We start from the raw sequence: 15,301 nt of genomic DNA on the forward strand, positions 1-15,301 counted from the left end.
GAGAACGAACGAAAAAATTTTGTAATAAGTTTAAACAACTGCACAATGGATTACTCGCTTGTAAACAACCATCACAGTACGATGCCTTTGAAACACAACGTCAGCCTTCTTCTTCTGCTTCTTCTCTGTGTCCCATTACATTGCAATGGTTTCCTGCCGGTTGGCGACACCCACGTAAAGGAGCATTATTGCCATCAAGTGGGCTGGAGTGTATAACGCTTCAGGGTCAAACGAACAATCAAGCGTAAGTTTACACACGGGTGTGAGGCAGCTGGAAAAATAGTCCCACAATCGAGATGAATCGCGAAAACGCGGATGGAAACCACAGTTTGCTACGATTTTTATGTCAAAACATCAACGAACACCACTGACCACTCGGTGAGTTTCATGGCTTTGAAAACAAACGTTTAGGGTGGTTTTAGGGACAGGTTCACACATGGCCATAGGCAGCACTGTTAAGCCAGGCAGGGAAAGCCAAATTCTCTGAAAATTAGCAATGGTCACTATTTTGGTCTTAGCCACTATATTTTATCATAAACAACCCAGAAATGTGTCTCAAAGTGCAAAATACCGGACTTCTCCTTTAAGACATTTGGCATAAATAACTTTCACATGTAAACACTAGTGAAAATAGTACACAAGGTTGACAAGCATTTTTGTTATCTGAACATGAATACATTATATAGGCTATCCTTATAGAACAATAGTAACATGTTTAATATGTTTCATAGTACTCAAAGATACTTTACATTAGCTAAAAACGATCATAAAATAGATACATACAACATCATTTCCACGTTAAAAGTCGTTACAAGTGATAAGAAACTTTGACATGTATAACACAAATGATTTCATATAAATACACTGTACATAAAACGTAGCTTTCCTCTTACATCATATATAAATACAGCAGCATTATCATAAACAAAACAGAACATTCAGTGTGTATTATCTTATATCCATCCATCACCATTTTTATACTTTTATACACTTCATTGTTACTTTACGGTATTGTGTTTCACATTTACTTACTGTATTTATAATACATGTATATAAAAAGTGACCAAACTCTCTCTGGCTTGGACTGACTTATGTACTCACTGATCCACCTCATTCTGTAAATGGTTTTGTCATCACTGAAACTGAATTGCTAAGAAACACGACTTTTCATTTCATTTGGCTTTTATACAGTGAACAAGTTATTTTTGTTGGCAAACTTGAGATGACATTATAGTGTAAAAGCATTTAAAAAGGGTCTGGAGTTTAACTTCAGTATATGAGTTGGTGAGTTATGGATGAAGTTTTTAAAAGCAGCATAATCTGAACACTTTTTCGCTGATGCACCTGTTCAAAGTGGATGATGATGATAGTTGACGGATGGAGTAGCTCAGAACGGGACAGTCTTTCCAAACAGATTGCCATTTTCCTCTTTAATTTGTGTTTAACACGTAAAAGTGGTCTCGTCTTTCATCCGCACGTCTCCATCTTCTGCCTCGGCTTCAACAACAGCGGCTCCGTTGCCAAGTGGCACATCACTCAGTGTGCTGCGGAGTGTCACCCGCGTGACACTGAGCGAATGTTTTCTGGGCGTGATGTGATGTGGCCGATGGCACATGACCTCCTTGAACATTTCTCTAAAACGTGTGGACATGAGGTTGTACAGGATGGGATTGACCGCTGAGCTGAGGTAGAAAAACACTCCAGAGATGATGTGCACATACTGGAAAATTTCCCGGTGGCTGTCGGTCCAGTCATTGATGAAACTCCACATGAGGCGGTCCGTGTGAAATGGGGCCCAGCAGATCCCAAAAACCACCACTAAAACAACTGGAAAAACAGCAAAAGAGAGAGAGAAGGAGAAAGAGGAGACATGGGTAGAGGAGATTTATGAGCAGTGCATTTATCGATGTGACCAAAATGCTGTCTGTGCTCTCAATTAAATTGTCCCTTGAGGGGATGTGTGATGCAGAGAATTGCTCTGGGCACATTACCTTTGATTTAAAACTAATGTCGAGACAAGCCATATACTGCTTCCTGCAATCTCCTTCAATGTTTTACACAAGAGACAACCTCCAAGGCTGAAAAATGAAGCCAATGGCAAGTGCTAAAAACTGCAGTTCTTTGAGCAGCCACTTGAGGCTGGCTTCTGAAGCGAGTCAACTCCCATAGAGACCCATGTTAAAATGTCCAACATTACAGCGGAAATAAACATGCTGACAGCCTGGTACAAAAAACAGTTTCAGTCTCTATAGCTGATTTCAACATTGATGACAACTGTACAGGGGGTGATATTTTTGTATAACTCACCTGTATATATTTTCTTAAGGCTTAAAGTTACACATAAGGCGGGGTCGACTGAATGACAGGCTGTCTGTGAGGCACCACTACATGTCTATATCCCCTTTTACACTGCCTATTCAAGGCAGGAATATCAATCCACTTGCATTGCTGTATATAAGGTACGATCACGGAATGGGGGGGGGAGTGGTCTCGCCTTTAATCCGCCACAGGAGGTAGTAACAGTGCTGAAACAGTGTCTATATAAACAGGAAAGTCTGTGGGACGTTGTGACAACATATTATGCGTGCGACCCACTGCGGGAGATTAAAAAAGTAGTTACTAGCAGTTAGCGGCTAACTCAGAGAAGAGGAAAAGTGATGATAAATGTCCATTATTCCACAGGTCCTGGAGCTCCTTATCTCTGAGCAGAGGATGAGATCAGCTGCCATATAACAGATGGTAAATGATTCTAATTGACACATTAGTGCCTTGGTTGTTGTTTAGAAAGCTCTGCCAAGGCGTATGATATATGTCACACTAGAGGCCGACACTGTTGTCTTACATGCCATGCCTGTCACACCTCTTTTTTTTCTGTGTGTTTCTCAGTGTGTTCACATGACATCAGAGATAATCCATTTATTGTGTTGGTCTGACTAAAACCGGACTTGTAAAATACATGTAAACACGTAATTCTGACCGAAATCATACAAAGTCAAACTTCTTAAAGTCAGATAATGTGAGTCGGAGTCGAAGTATTGCTGTATGTATACAGTCAATTGGACCCAGACTGGCCTAGGTGCTCTGTGCCCCCCAGGCCTTGACCCAGAAGTCGCATGTCATTAAACGCGTAACAGAAGAAGAAGCTGGTAACAACATGGCAAAGGGTACATCCAGAGCCGTGCATTTTTGGAAGGACGACATGGACAGAGCTGTAAAGTTGTCCATCATTGTACCAGTTAGCAGTGGCTAACTTGTTTGTTGACTGTTTGGTCTGTGACCTAAAAGGTCAACCGGAAAAGGTACTCCAGTACTAATGAGATGAAAGGGGGCATATCACTACCTATCGTACCACAGTGGGACATACTTCAGTCAATAAATTGATTCCTCCCCTATGCTTGTATACTGGGACAAGGAGAGTAGTCTAATTACATGGCCGACTTAGCTGTGCATCTTAATTACTACAGCTTGTTAGGGATGAATGCCAAATTCAGCAGTCATCTCAAATGAATGTTGATGCACTTACATTACCAAAGCAGTTAGACAAAGTCGAGAGTTGGTTTTTATTCAAACAAAACCTGTTACAGCTGTGAATAATTCATTTCTAAAATGGCAGTAACTACAAACAAAAAGGAGTTATCCTTACAACTTATCCATTATCCATTTTGCAGTATTTTGAGTAGGGACTGGACAAAATTGAAAACTTGCAAATAAAGAGAGAATTGTTGATGTAGCCTTCATTTTTGCGGTCACAAATCCATTGAGGGTGTTAAATTATTTCTGGAGCTATATCCCCATCTAATAGATGTGAACATGATCCCTGCCCTATACCTATTTGGACAAACACAGCACACACTGGGGTGTCAGCGGTCTCGTCTTCCAGTTTTAAAACTAAAGTCATGGCAGCTGTTTTGGAGATGTGGAAAATCTATTAAACTACTTACTGAAATTGTTTTGTAATGTCTGTGTGTGCTGGTGTGGACATGTTCTTGTTCTGGCCACTGGCTCTGCTCACCACACTCACCTGTCCATGGAGTATGCAGTATATCTACTGCAGCTCTCCAACCACTCATCACCAGATTGTTGTTCAGCCTCTGAGCTACATGTCATGTGGCAGCAAACATATTGATGCCAAGCGTTTGCTTCCTCAGGTTTTTTCATGTCACTAATCTGTTTTATCTAAGGATCACCATTCACCTGTCTGCCCGTTACACCTGCTCTCCACACTTCCTCTCGTTGCCTGCCCATGCCAGCTTCATCTCAGCCACCTCCATTCCTCCCAGTGGACCCCTGGATTCCCATTCCTCACCATCTGTTCCATGTCCTCATCTCTTGTGGCGATAAAACCTCCTTTACATGATTATTCAGTCTGTGCCCTGCGCTTGGGTTTAACTCGTGTTCATAACCAAGAGCAATTTTGATTTTTAGGCAAGAAGTAGACCATGCTTTTTCTAAATCAAGCTCTACTCTAAATCATTTAATCTTAGGAATCATGAGTGATTTCCTGTTTTAATATTCTGTGGTATAGTCCATCCAAATGATTATTTTAGGAAATGTATAAGATGTACAGTATTTGACAGTACATTTTTATGGACCCAATTTCCAGTGGTTTAACAGCAGCTGGATCTGTTTATAGTGTCATCATCAAATGTAGTTATTACCTCTTGGTATTTGAATTGCCTACCTCTGCGTTTTTCTGACCTTTACGTTTCCAGCCATTTTGCCATATTGATGACAATCTTCATAGATTACTCTGACCTATTTAAAGGTAGAGAACAAGACTCTAAATCTTGCACTTCCTTAACTAGACATTGCCCGATATATAGATGTGAAGAGAAGTCTCTAAGGAGACATATAAACAAAAATGTTGAGTAAATGACTGAATATTCGATCTCAACATCTGCGCCTCTGCAACCAACCAGGCATCTGGGAGCATATAAACCAAGGTCAGAGCATTAAATTAAGATAAGGTATAGATTTATCCCTTTACACAGCTCATCCTTATCCACCATGAAAGACACTCACCTCTACATTTGCTTCACCTTCACCTTTGACGGATATAAAATCAAGTGAGGGCAACATCATTGAGGTCTAAGCCTGTTAGATCTGAAGGTGTCTGAGTTTTATATGAAAGAAACTGGATAGTATGATTGGCGTGTTTGATGCCACCTTTCATCATATTTATTCATGCGCATAAGCAAATTTTAAGCATCAGTAAAATATGTTGCTTGGAAATGTAATTGCACACTCAACAGCGTATCAGTGTTTGCACAGAAAATATCTACAAAATGTTCACTTTGAAATATTTGTTTAATCCATAAAATACAAATTGATGCAGTAGCCTCATTTAAGCAATAAATGCTTATAGATGTGAATAAAAATAACTCTCAAAATGTTTCACCATTACTTTTCTCCAAACAAAGTGATTGACTGATTGTTTAAGTACTACATTTATCTGATCTTTGTCCTCCACATGGCCAGATTGGTTCTTGCTGCACTGGCCTCCCTATGATGCTCTATGTGAAGGATTTTCCATTTCTCATAGCAAATAAATGCAAACCGATGACTCCACCCAGGGCTGCTGCTGGCCATTTAGATGCCCTAAGTGTTACTGCTGCGTCTGAGTGAGCCCTGCATTGATAGTGATGACAACAAGACCACAAAGACGTTTCTGTCCCATTGCTGAATGCAGGTATGTTTTAATGAGCTTGAGTTTCAGAGAACTACACTCAGCAGAACCAACTGGCTGTTTTAAAAACTGACCCAACCCAATGACGAGTGCAGCTCAAACCATGAAGTGTGTGAAAGGGCCTGATCTGGGAGAGTTAATGCAATACATATGATCATGATTGATGATGATCATATTGAGCTGTTTTGGTGACCGCTCCTGCACTGGTGCCCCACACACAGCATGTAATGCGCATGCCCCATAGACCAAAAAAAAATTGGACGTAGCTACCGTAACGTCACCCATTGGTTTGTAGGATCCCATTTTGAAGCCTTGAGTTTGGCATTATGGCCATCGCCATCTTTTCTTTGTAAGCGCCGTGGGTGTGTGTGAAGGAATAGAACAGTCCAACCTGCTCTGGGTGAAGTCTGAACACACACCAGTCAGCCATTTCACCTGCTCAATGCCCCCTCCAAGCTATACTCTCTCCTCCTCTCTTTTTTCCCAACCAGAAGAACTACCAGCTGCCCGAGCAGCACCGACTAGCGGAAATACGTGAAACTAGAACATCTTAACATTACTATACTGACAAAATATGTGTACACAAGATGGTACATTTCAGTCCAATATATTGTAAACCAAAGTTTGTACTATTATGTTTACATCACACAGTTGGCTTCATTTTTTTTAGTTCTGGAGATTGCCACTTTGCGTGCCTATAGCTAGTTAGGTGGTGGTTCCTATTTTGAGTATACGCAGCAAGCCTCCAGGAACAGCTCTGGGCTGTGAGATGATTTTGGAACAGTGGCCTCATTTGGCAGTGCACACAGACTGTAAAAATAATGGACGTAGCTACTGTGACATCACGCACTGGTTTGTGGACTTCCACTCTGAAGCCTCGAGTTCAGCATTTTGGCTGTTGCCATCTTGGTTTTTGGAGCCAGAAGTGACACACGGTTGGATGTGAGGGTGGAGCTGTGCAGGAGTGAGGGGTCTGACTCATGGACTGTGGCGATGCTTTGCAACTTGTTTGTCATTTAAAGTGACCCCACCCCTAATCAGGCATTAATAAATAGTAAATGAGTAAAGTGTATGAAATTCATACCCCATATAATTAAAAATGTGAAATTACCTATAGAGACCAACTGTAACTTTTTTGTTTTTGTTTTTTGTAACAGGCTGTAAACATGTTTATTTCTGCTATAAAGTTGGGCATTTTAACATGGGGGTCTATGGGGATTAACTCACTTCTGGAGCCAGCCTCAAGTGGCCATTCAGGGAACTGCAGTTTCTAGCACTTCCACGCTGGCTTAATTTTTCAGTCCTTGAGGTAGCTGCTTGGTAGTGCAATGCCATGTGATGCACACTAGCCTTTCTAATATACCAGAATGACACCTCTTATATTACAAAAAAAAGTTGCTTATCTGATCGTTAAAGACTCTCAAATACTGGTATTGGCCTAAAAACTCAACTGTCTTGCTCTAGCTGTCCCATGAACAGATTTGCGTACAGGTGAGTTAGGTACAAAACTTTAGGTAAGATTTAAGGCAAGACTTGTTTGATACTCACACAACATTTTGGTGACCTGCCGGCGACGTGCTTTCTGCTGCTGTGTTCGGATGTTACAGAAGCTGTCCTGTCCAAAGCCCGTCTTCGCCTCCAGTGTCTGACGCATCTTCTCCTGCTTCAGCTGCAGCCCGATGAGCATGTAGAGGGCGCTGATGGTGAGCATGGGCAGCATGAAAAATAGCAAGGTGGTCACCTGGATGGTCAGGTTGTACATCCAGCGTGGTTTCACCAATGTACAGATCGCTGAGTCAGGGATCTCAACAGTAATGTTCCCATCGGGGCGACTGAGGCGACTGTGAAGGACGTCGATCCCATGCAGACTTGTGTTTGGCAAAGCACACAACACAGACACACCCCACACTGTAAGGATGACCCGCTTGGCATGGGTGCGCGTTACGACGTACTTTGCACGAAGCGGGTGCACCACAGCGATGTAACGCTCCACACTCAGCGCTGTAACGTTGAGGATAGACGCCAAGCAAACAGTCTCGAATAGGAATGTTTTAAAGTAGCAGCCGCCCTTCCCCAGGAGGAAGGGGTAGTTCTGCCATAGCTCATACAGCTCTAACGGCATGCCGAGCAGCAGCACCAGCAGGTCTGACACCGCCAGGCTGAACAGGTAGTAGTTTGTTGGCGTCCACATCACTTTGTTGCGTGCAATTACAGTGCACGTCAACACATTCCCCACCACACCTACCAGGAAGATGACCAGGTAGATGAGGCAGATGGGGAGGAACACAGTTGATCGACGAGGCCCCAGATATTTCTCCAGGTACCCTTCCTCTGTTAGACATGCGTCATCCAGATCGATGTGGCTTCCGTTTACCACAGAGGTCAGATTGACACACTTTTCCTCCGGAGGACAAAGCCAACTGCCTTTTTCAGCCATTAGATCAAAAGAGCAGTTGTAAGCTGACATCCTGCTGCAGTCGTCAGAGTCTCTGTCTAAGAAAAAACAGATCAAACAGACATCATAGTAACTGCCATTTTAGAGCTAAAGTTTTGAACACAATTGAAGTAAAGATAAAAGTGATGACATCTATACAACATAGATTTATAATCATAGTTTAACAGGGATCAAAGTTTTGTTGAATACTGTGAATGTACGTATGTCAGCACAAATGAGGAGTTGTTTCACATCTTGACATTCAGCTCTCGTCATCATGTTTCCTGACCACTGTTTCTGCTAATGAGTTCTGAATTGGCTACTGTGAACAGAAGACTGATTGATTGAATGAGCTTGAATTGCCATCTGTTTCCTGCCCTCAAAGTCTTGGTTCTTCAAACACAAACACTTCAGAATTTTCTCAAAACTTATGGCAACGTAACCATTAGAGAAAATCTTGTTGATGCCGGCTGCTACTCTTTAAAATACACTAAATATTCTTGTATTATCAATGTATGAAATCATTAAGTTTAAAGCTACAGTTTTAAAGCTTGAAAGCTTGCTTCTTCATATATGCTGGAACTGTCACTACATCCACACAGTAGTGCATTAGACAGATAGTTTGTGAAATAAATCAGGTTCCTGGTTCTCCTTGTAATGCTTCTAATGGCATTTGTATGCAACAAAAACAATGAGAATGTCAATCATGTCAACCACTGCTTGTGAACTGTCAAACTATGTCAAATATGAATTAAAATTCTGTTACTGCATTGCCTTTTCGTCATCTCAAATGTTTTTTAGAAGCATATTTTAGTGTACTGTTTACCTGTGAAATGAGAAACTTTCTGACCCGGCTGCTATGTTGAGAACAGTTCATGCAAAAACCAAGCACCGCACACTTCTCATTTTATAAATTCACCAGCCGATATAAGATTGTGTGTGGTATTGTTTTCACCTTGCGAATCTGTGTGTGTGTGTGTGTGTGTGCGTGTGTGTCATGATGGAAAAGTGTGGTCCAGGTGACACACATGAAGACAACGAAGGTGGAGTTCAAAGATGGTTGTGATCTGAGCAAGGGTGCCCAAAGTAAAGGGGCAAGAAACAGGGAAGGGGCCATTGGCGCCCCTACTTTACTTAAAGTTGAAGACCACTGTATAGCGGCTGGAGTGATTCCATTGCAAGATCCTTTCTAGTTTTTTCTTAAGTTGGTGGAGACCAAAACAGAGCTTAGAGGGGAGTAAATATTGGACTTACTACATTTGCCTGAAACAAGAATCCAAATTAATGCAAACTTAGTTCTATGTCAGTGTTTGACATACAGCTTGTTGCATGCTCCCAAGTGGCCAGACAAAAAGATCGATTAATGCATTTTTAAAATGGATTTCAAATATACAGTTCTATTTTTAAAAAAGGGGGTCGGTAATTTCCTAAAACAGCTGTGCACGTAGTATTTGGCAATGGTGGTCTACGACACAGAGAAACGAGCAAATTTAATGTACATAGGATCAATTTGTTGTTATTTTTGTTTTTTGCAGCAAATTTCCTGACACTTAAAAATACAGAATCACTTGTTTTAGCATTTTTTTTTAACTGTCCAGTCAGTGGAAATGTTTCACTGACAGTAGCACACGTGAATGGGATCATTGCAGTTATACAGACTCCAATAACTGGTCTTTTGTGATAACCATCATTCGATCACCTTGACCCTCTGACACTCAGTGGGTGGAAATGAGCAGTGGGCTCTTCCTCTTGTGTGAGTCAGTACCTTATGAATGGCACTGATGCTGAACTGAGGTTTTTTTTTCTAGTAGGAAGCTCCATTCTATAAACTGTACATCGTGTACTCAGAGCACTGCCATGAGAGCAAAGTGGCCCAGGACTGTAGGTGTAACAGTATTTTGTACGTTGTGTCACATCCTGTGAGGAACTAGATTCTTCTTCTTTATAATTCAGTTCATTACACATCTGGAGCAGAGTGTCTGTGCTGTGCAAACACATTTACATGCATTTACATCCGGAAGTTGCCCACCACCAAGTCTGATCTGTTTGCACCTTAGCAGCTGTACTGTGACTTGCTTAAAGTGATAGATAGGTGTGTCAGACTTTTTCTTCTCAACCAGCAGATCCTCCAGGGAGATACCATTTCCAACCAAGATATTATTCGGCAAAATCAAATTGTACAACTGTTGTATGTACACTTTGGTCATGTATATTAAACACATGAGATACAACATGTTATTTACAGAGCGTGGATTTTGTCACATTTAGACAGAAACCAGGCTGCCTGTAACCCTCTCTCTGGTCTTTGTGCTAAGCTAAGCTAAGCTAAGCTAATCACCTGCGGGGTATAGAGTGCTCCAGGGATGATGTTTTTCTGTAGGCTGACATGGAAGTTAGTGTCATCCAGAGAGTTTTCCATTGGATTTTGGATTATTGCTGATAATAAGCTGTGGTAAACAACAGTTCATGATACTTACATGTTTTGTTCAACAAGATAATCTTGCTAATGAACACCAATTTCATGATTTTTGAAGCCTAATTACATTTGCCAGAAGTAAAAAGCTAACATTAGGCTTTGAACAAACTACACCGCAGACGCATGACTAAAGGCTGCCACCACAACGAGACTGTGCGCCATGGCGGAGAGTCTAAAAGGGTTGGACTTACTCTGTGAATTAGTAATGGGTGTGTTTTGGGCGTATCATTCAATAAGCCAATCAGAGTGTCACCTCTCATTCCCTTTAAAAGAGGCGCGATTGGAGCGCATGGTGGAGAGCTAGTTAGATGGCGGACCTACCAACTGGAAAGAGTGAGCGTTTTACAGCTGAGGAGACGGATCTCCTCATGCGGGAGGTGAAGGCCCATCAGAACCAGATCTACGGGGACAGCAGACAGGCACCCAAGCTCCCCAAGGTAAAGCAGGCGTGGGATCACTAATACAAGAAAGATCTTACTAAATATCTGTGGAATATTATTCAAACATTTTTTCATCATATAACAGAGCACAGCTGTCAGGACTGCCGCGGAGCTCCCCAAGGTGCTGATCCTGCAGCTATGACCTGTTCAGCGTTTTCTCCCCCACCCACGTTTGTTAATTGTTTTCACGTTTCCTAGAGCTGTGTTCTGCCTCTTATTTGCATGTGCGTCCTCTCTACACTCAGATAACAATATAATAATATAATATAATGTAGCCTAATAGCCTATATAATGTAGCCTAGTATAACATGTTAAAATAAATGCAATGTGTGGGCTTTGGTTTTCAATCAAAAAAATGACTGATTGGTCAGATAATTTCAAAATTTCATTTGTCATTATTACAAATTATGATGATCATTATTACTGTGATTAGATCATTCTGATTAATGACTGACCATTAAGACGTGTTTCTGATAAATATTTTAATGTGCACAATAATAACCTTTCACATTGTAATCATATTTTTATTTGTTATCTTTTACATATGTGTGGCTGCTCCGTGTGTGTCTGAGCAGAGTGCACGCGCGTTGTGCACCCGCCTAGAGACGCATATAACTAACTTGTTTAAAAGCGAAATACTGCGCCGTTGACTTTAGACCAGGTTTTTGTTGGTCACTGGCGCATTTGCTTTTTACGTCATCTAACTAGCAACGTGCCATGACTGCGCCTGACCACTCCTCATTTATAGACCAACACACCCAGAGAAGCGCAAGTTCATTTGCTAGTTAGACAACGAAGGCGCAGGGTGTGAAAATGACAACTGCGCCTGCATCTAAATAGCAATGACACTTGCGACATGGATTATGCGCTCTCCGCCGTCCGCCTTAGACCATCTAAATAGGGCCCAAACTTTGAGATGAGGGAACCAGGAGGGCTAAAATGCTAAGTCATTTCCGGGTTTCAGGACTCATTCCTGGGGCACTCAATAGCCCCAAATTTACAGCACAGACATGATAGTGGTAGTAATCTTTTCATTTCACTCGAAAACTCCGAAAAATGTTAAACTGTTCCTTCTAGGCCACCTTAATCTTGATAATAAGGGCATGCCTGCACTGGTCTTTCACTAGCCTGTCCAGATTTGTTGTGCCAGTCTGGTGCTCAAACTGCAACCTTGGTTTATAAATTCATAACATAAAGGACATATAATTATGCATACAGAGGAACTGCTTTGGCTTTTGAAAGACTTGAGCTGACAAAGGAGAAGTAAAACTGGTCAATTAGCTGAATATAAATTTCTAACTCGGAGGTCAAATGTAACATTATTTACATTTTTCCAAATGAGAACCGGATAATGAGAAAGACAGGAAAACATTTTCCTGCCAGTTTAATGAATGACTGTTGATGACAAGCGGGAAAACACAACAATGGTTTTTCCATACATTTACATACATAAGTCAGCGGTCTATTTCATGAGGATGCCTTTGTGCCCAGACAGAAGAAGAATCAGTGGTTAGGCATGTTGTCCGTATACATCTACTGCATCACAATGAATAGCACTCCATACACCATTTCCCTGTGGCTTTAGAGTGCAGCCATTACTGTGCCGTGAATTACTTATTTAGTCAATAGGATTTTCATACTATAGCCCCAGGAGGCGGAACATCTTTTAAAATTATACTCGCATCTATTTTAGATTTAAAACTCAGAGACAAGCTTGAAGAGTAGGATGCAGGAGCACACTGTTCAGAGCATATTTCAAAAAATAACATAGTTTGCTTTATGAAAAATACATCTGCTACTGTTATGAATATTTCAGACTTGCAGGATACATTATCGTCAGTGGGTGTGATGTGTTTACGGACAACACATCTTCCTAATGAGCATTCTGCAAGTCATATTGCTAATATTGTGGTTTTGACTTAGTCTTATTTTCACACAAAAGACATGTAGTAATTTATTTTCAAATGCAATCTAAACACCAAAGTGCTAAACTATAAATGATTAGATACGCCCTCACTCATTTCAAACAGTCATCCATTAAAGCATGTGTTCTGATGCTTCCAAAGTTAGTTAACTGCCGTGCCCACCTGACAGTCATGACTTGTTCCAGGGTGGCTGGCTGAAAAAGGATTTCACACCATTGTGTTTGACTGCCTGTTGGCCACAGACAAAAATCTCCCGGGTTGTGTGGTAGATTATGATTTATTGATTACCAGTGGGGAATTTCTCTGCTGTAAAATGTAATGATTCAAAGGCAGTGGGGAGCTACAGCACTTACATGCGCAGCGAAACCTCTGTATCAAATAACTACATGCAATACCCCTTTATTGCTGTAAGCACACAACAGCTTTTTTCAGGTACACAGCAGCTTTCACTTGAAGTAAATGCTGTAAAATGCAGGACTTTAAAGTGACTTTGTCTTTACAAGTCCTTAGAGTTTACAGCCAATTGCAAACAGTACAGTACGCCAATCCAGTGATGAGAGACAGCTTTGGCGCTTGGGTAACTACAAACTTAGCAGCATACGTGACAGCAGCTTTCACTCCAGCTCCACATCTATATCTAGTCAACAACTGTTAACCCCCTCATATCAGAAGAAAATATCCATCACTGTGAACAGAGCGCAAGACATCTTTCTGTTCTCCTGGAAGCCAAGGAAGTAATGTGGCAAATGGCTGACTGTTGAAAAATACAACAAGAGATGGAGAAAGTGATGCCCAGCCTGCCACAGTTCTCGTCCCTGGAGTGTTTTTTTCTCTTTCTTCAGAATGACGCCATGAATAATCCACATCACATACCAAAATAACAACCATCTTTTGCGTCGAAATCACGATGACACTGCATCCTATGGGAGTCAAAAATGACTTTGTGGGAGTAAATGTGTTTAGTGCTTACTTTCACTTGCTTGTGTTTCTTTGCAGTCAAGTGTAGTCTGAAGGAAATGTGCACAACTTGAATGTGGATTTTCTCAGGTGCTTCTCGTTGCTCATAAGTCATTTTAAGCTTTCACTTTAATAACACTGCAATCATTCTCATCACTTGAGGCACTGACGTTGCAGACTATGAGCACGTTGCACCTTTAATGACTTCAGCTGAGATTTGTAATGCCTCTTAACAATTATGCCTCCTAAGATGAGGGCTTTCTCTCACTGACATTTTCTTCTTTGCTCAGATATGCTTATTTATTAAGATTTTCTGTTGTAGTAAACTTAAAAGCAGAAGGAGGAAAAAGAGTCTTGGAGAGCATTGACATACTACAAAAGGCATTTGTGTTGAAACTAAGAATATGTATTTACATCGTATGTTTATTTGTTTTTTTGGCTGAATGCACCACCAGGACACTGAGTGAGTTTGCATTTAGAAAGGTAGAATCAAACAACATTGCAATTTTTAACAGAGATCCATTTTTCCCTTCATTCTTGTCTAGATCCTGCACTCTAATAAAATTTTAGGGGTTTTACCTCAATGGATTTTCCCCCCCCCCAATCCTGTTATCCTGAACTTGGCAGTGGCTTTAACATACACACACCACTTTGTTATATGAAGATGACCTACTAGACACAAATTAGATTCTGTGATGTCCCCTAAGCAAATTTTACTTTGTTGGTTTCCCACACAAATACTTAAATGTCGCTGAATGTGCACTGTCCCTGATGTAAAACATAAATGTATATAGTTATATGTCAATGCAACGTTACAATAGAATGTTATTATAATCAGTATCCACATAAAGTAGAACATAGCTGTTTAGTAAGTCACTGCATGTTCATTTCAATAACATTGTTAAAACAATTCTAGCCATGAAAAGAGAGTTTAAAAAAGGCTAAATTACAAAAGAATAAATTGGTTGATTTCATTGTGCTACACATCAGGATCCTCTAAAACATGGAGTGATTTCTATAACAGACAGTTGCTATGCGTTACAATGACTTTTCCCTGCTTTCCAAAGAGCATAAATCTTCTTACCTCTGATGTGCTCCCTTTATTCCCTGGTGTAAACACAGATCGGTGTCTTGAGTGGAGTCGGTACAATGTGCTGCTCTCTCAGTCCACTCTCCTCCTGGTCTGTCGCTCTCTCCTCAAGCTTCACTTACTATCACACACATACATATGACACACACACACACACACACCCACACACACACACACACACACACAACAGCATGCCGTCTCTCTGTCATTCTCCCTCACCTTCATCCTTTCTTTATCATCAATTCAAACCTTTCAGAATTCTGCCCACATGTACTAGTATAATTATTGGGATG

At 41.0% G+C, this 15,301-nt stretch overlaps 1 protein-coding gene across 1 annotated transcript; it reads right to left on the minus strand.

The window, feature by feature from the left end:
• Nucleotides 1-561: 561 nt before the first annotated feature.
• Nucleotides 562-15,096, minus strand: nmur1a (neuromedin U receptor 1a). Its single transcript, XM_033622549.2, has 3 exons — nucleotides 15,003-15,096; nucleotides 7,235-8,179; nucleotides 562-1,827 (listed from the first exon to the last, which is right to left on the minus strand). Exons 2-3 carry the CDS (start codon nucleotides 8,151-8,153, stop codon nucleotides 1,442-1,444), a joined length of 1,305 nt encoding a protein of 434 aa, XP_033478440.1. The 5' UTR covers nucleotides 8,154-8,179; nucleotides 15,003-15,096; the 3' UTR covers nucleotides 562-1,441.
• Nucleotides 15,097-15,301: the final 205 nt, after the last annotated feature.

Source organism: Epinephelus lanceolatus, chromosome 6, assembly GCF_041903045.1.
Source record: "Epinephelus lanceolatus isolate andai-2023 chromosome 6, ASM4190304v1, whole genome shotgun sequence".
Taxonomy (NCBI): domain Eukaryota; kingdom Metazoa; phylum Chordata; class Actinopteri; order Perciformes; family Serranidae; genus Epinephelus; species Epinephelus lanceolatus.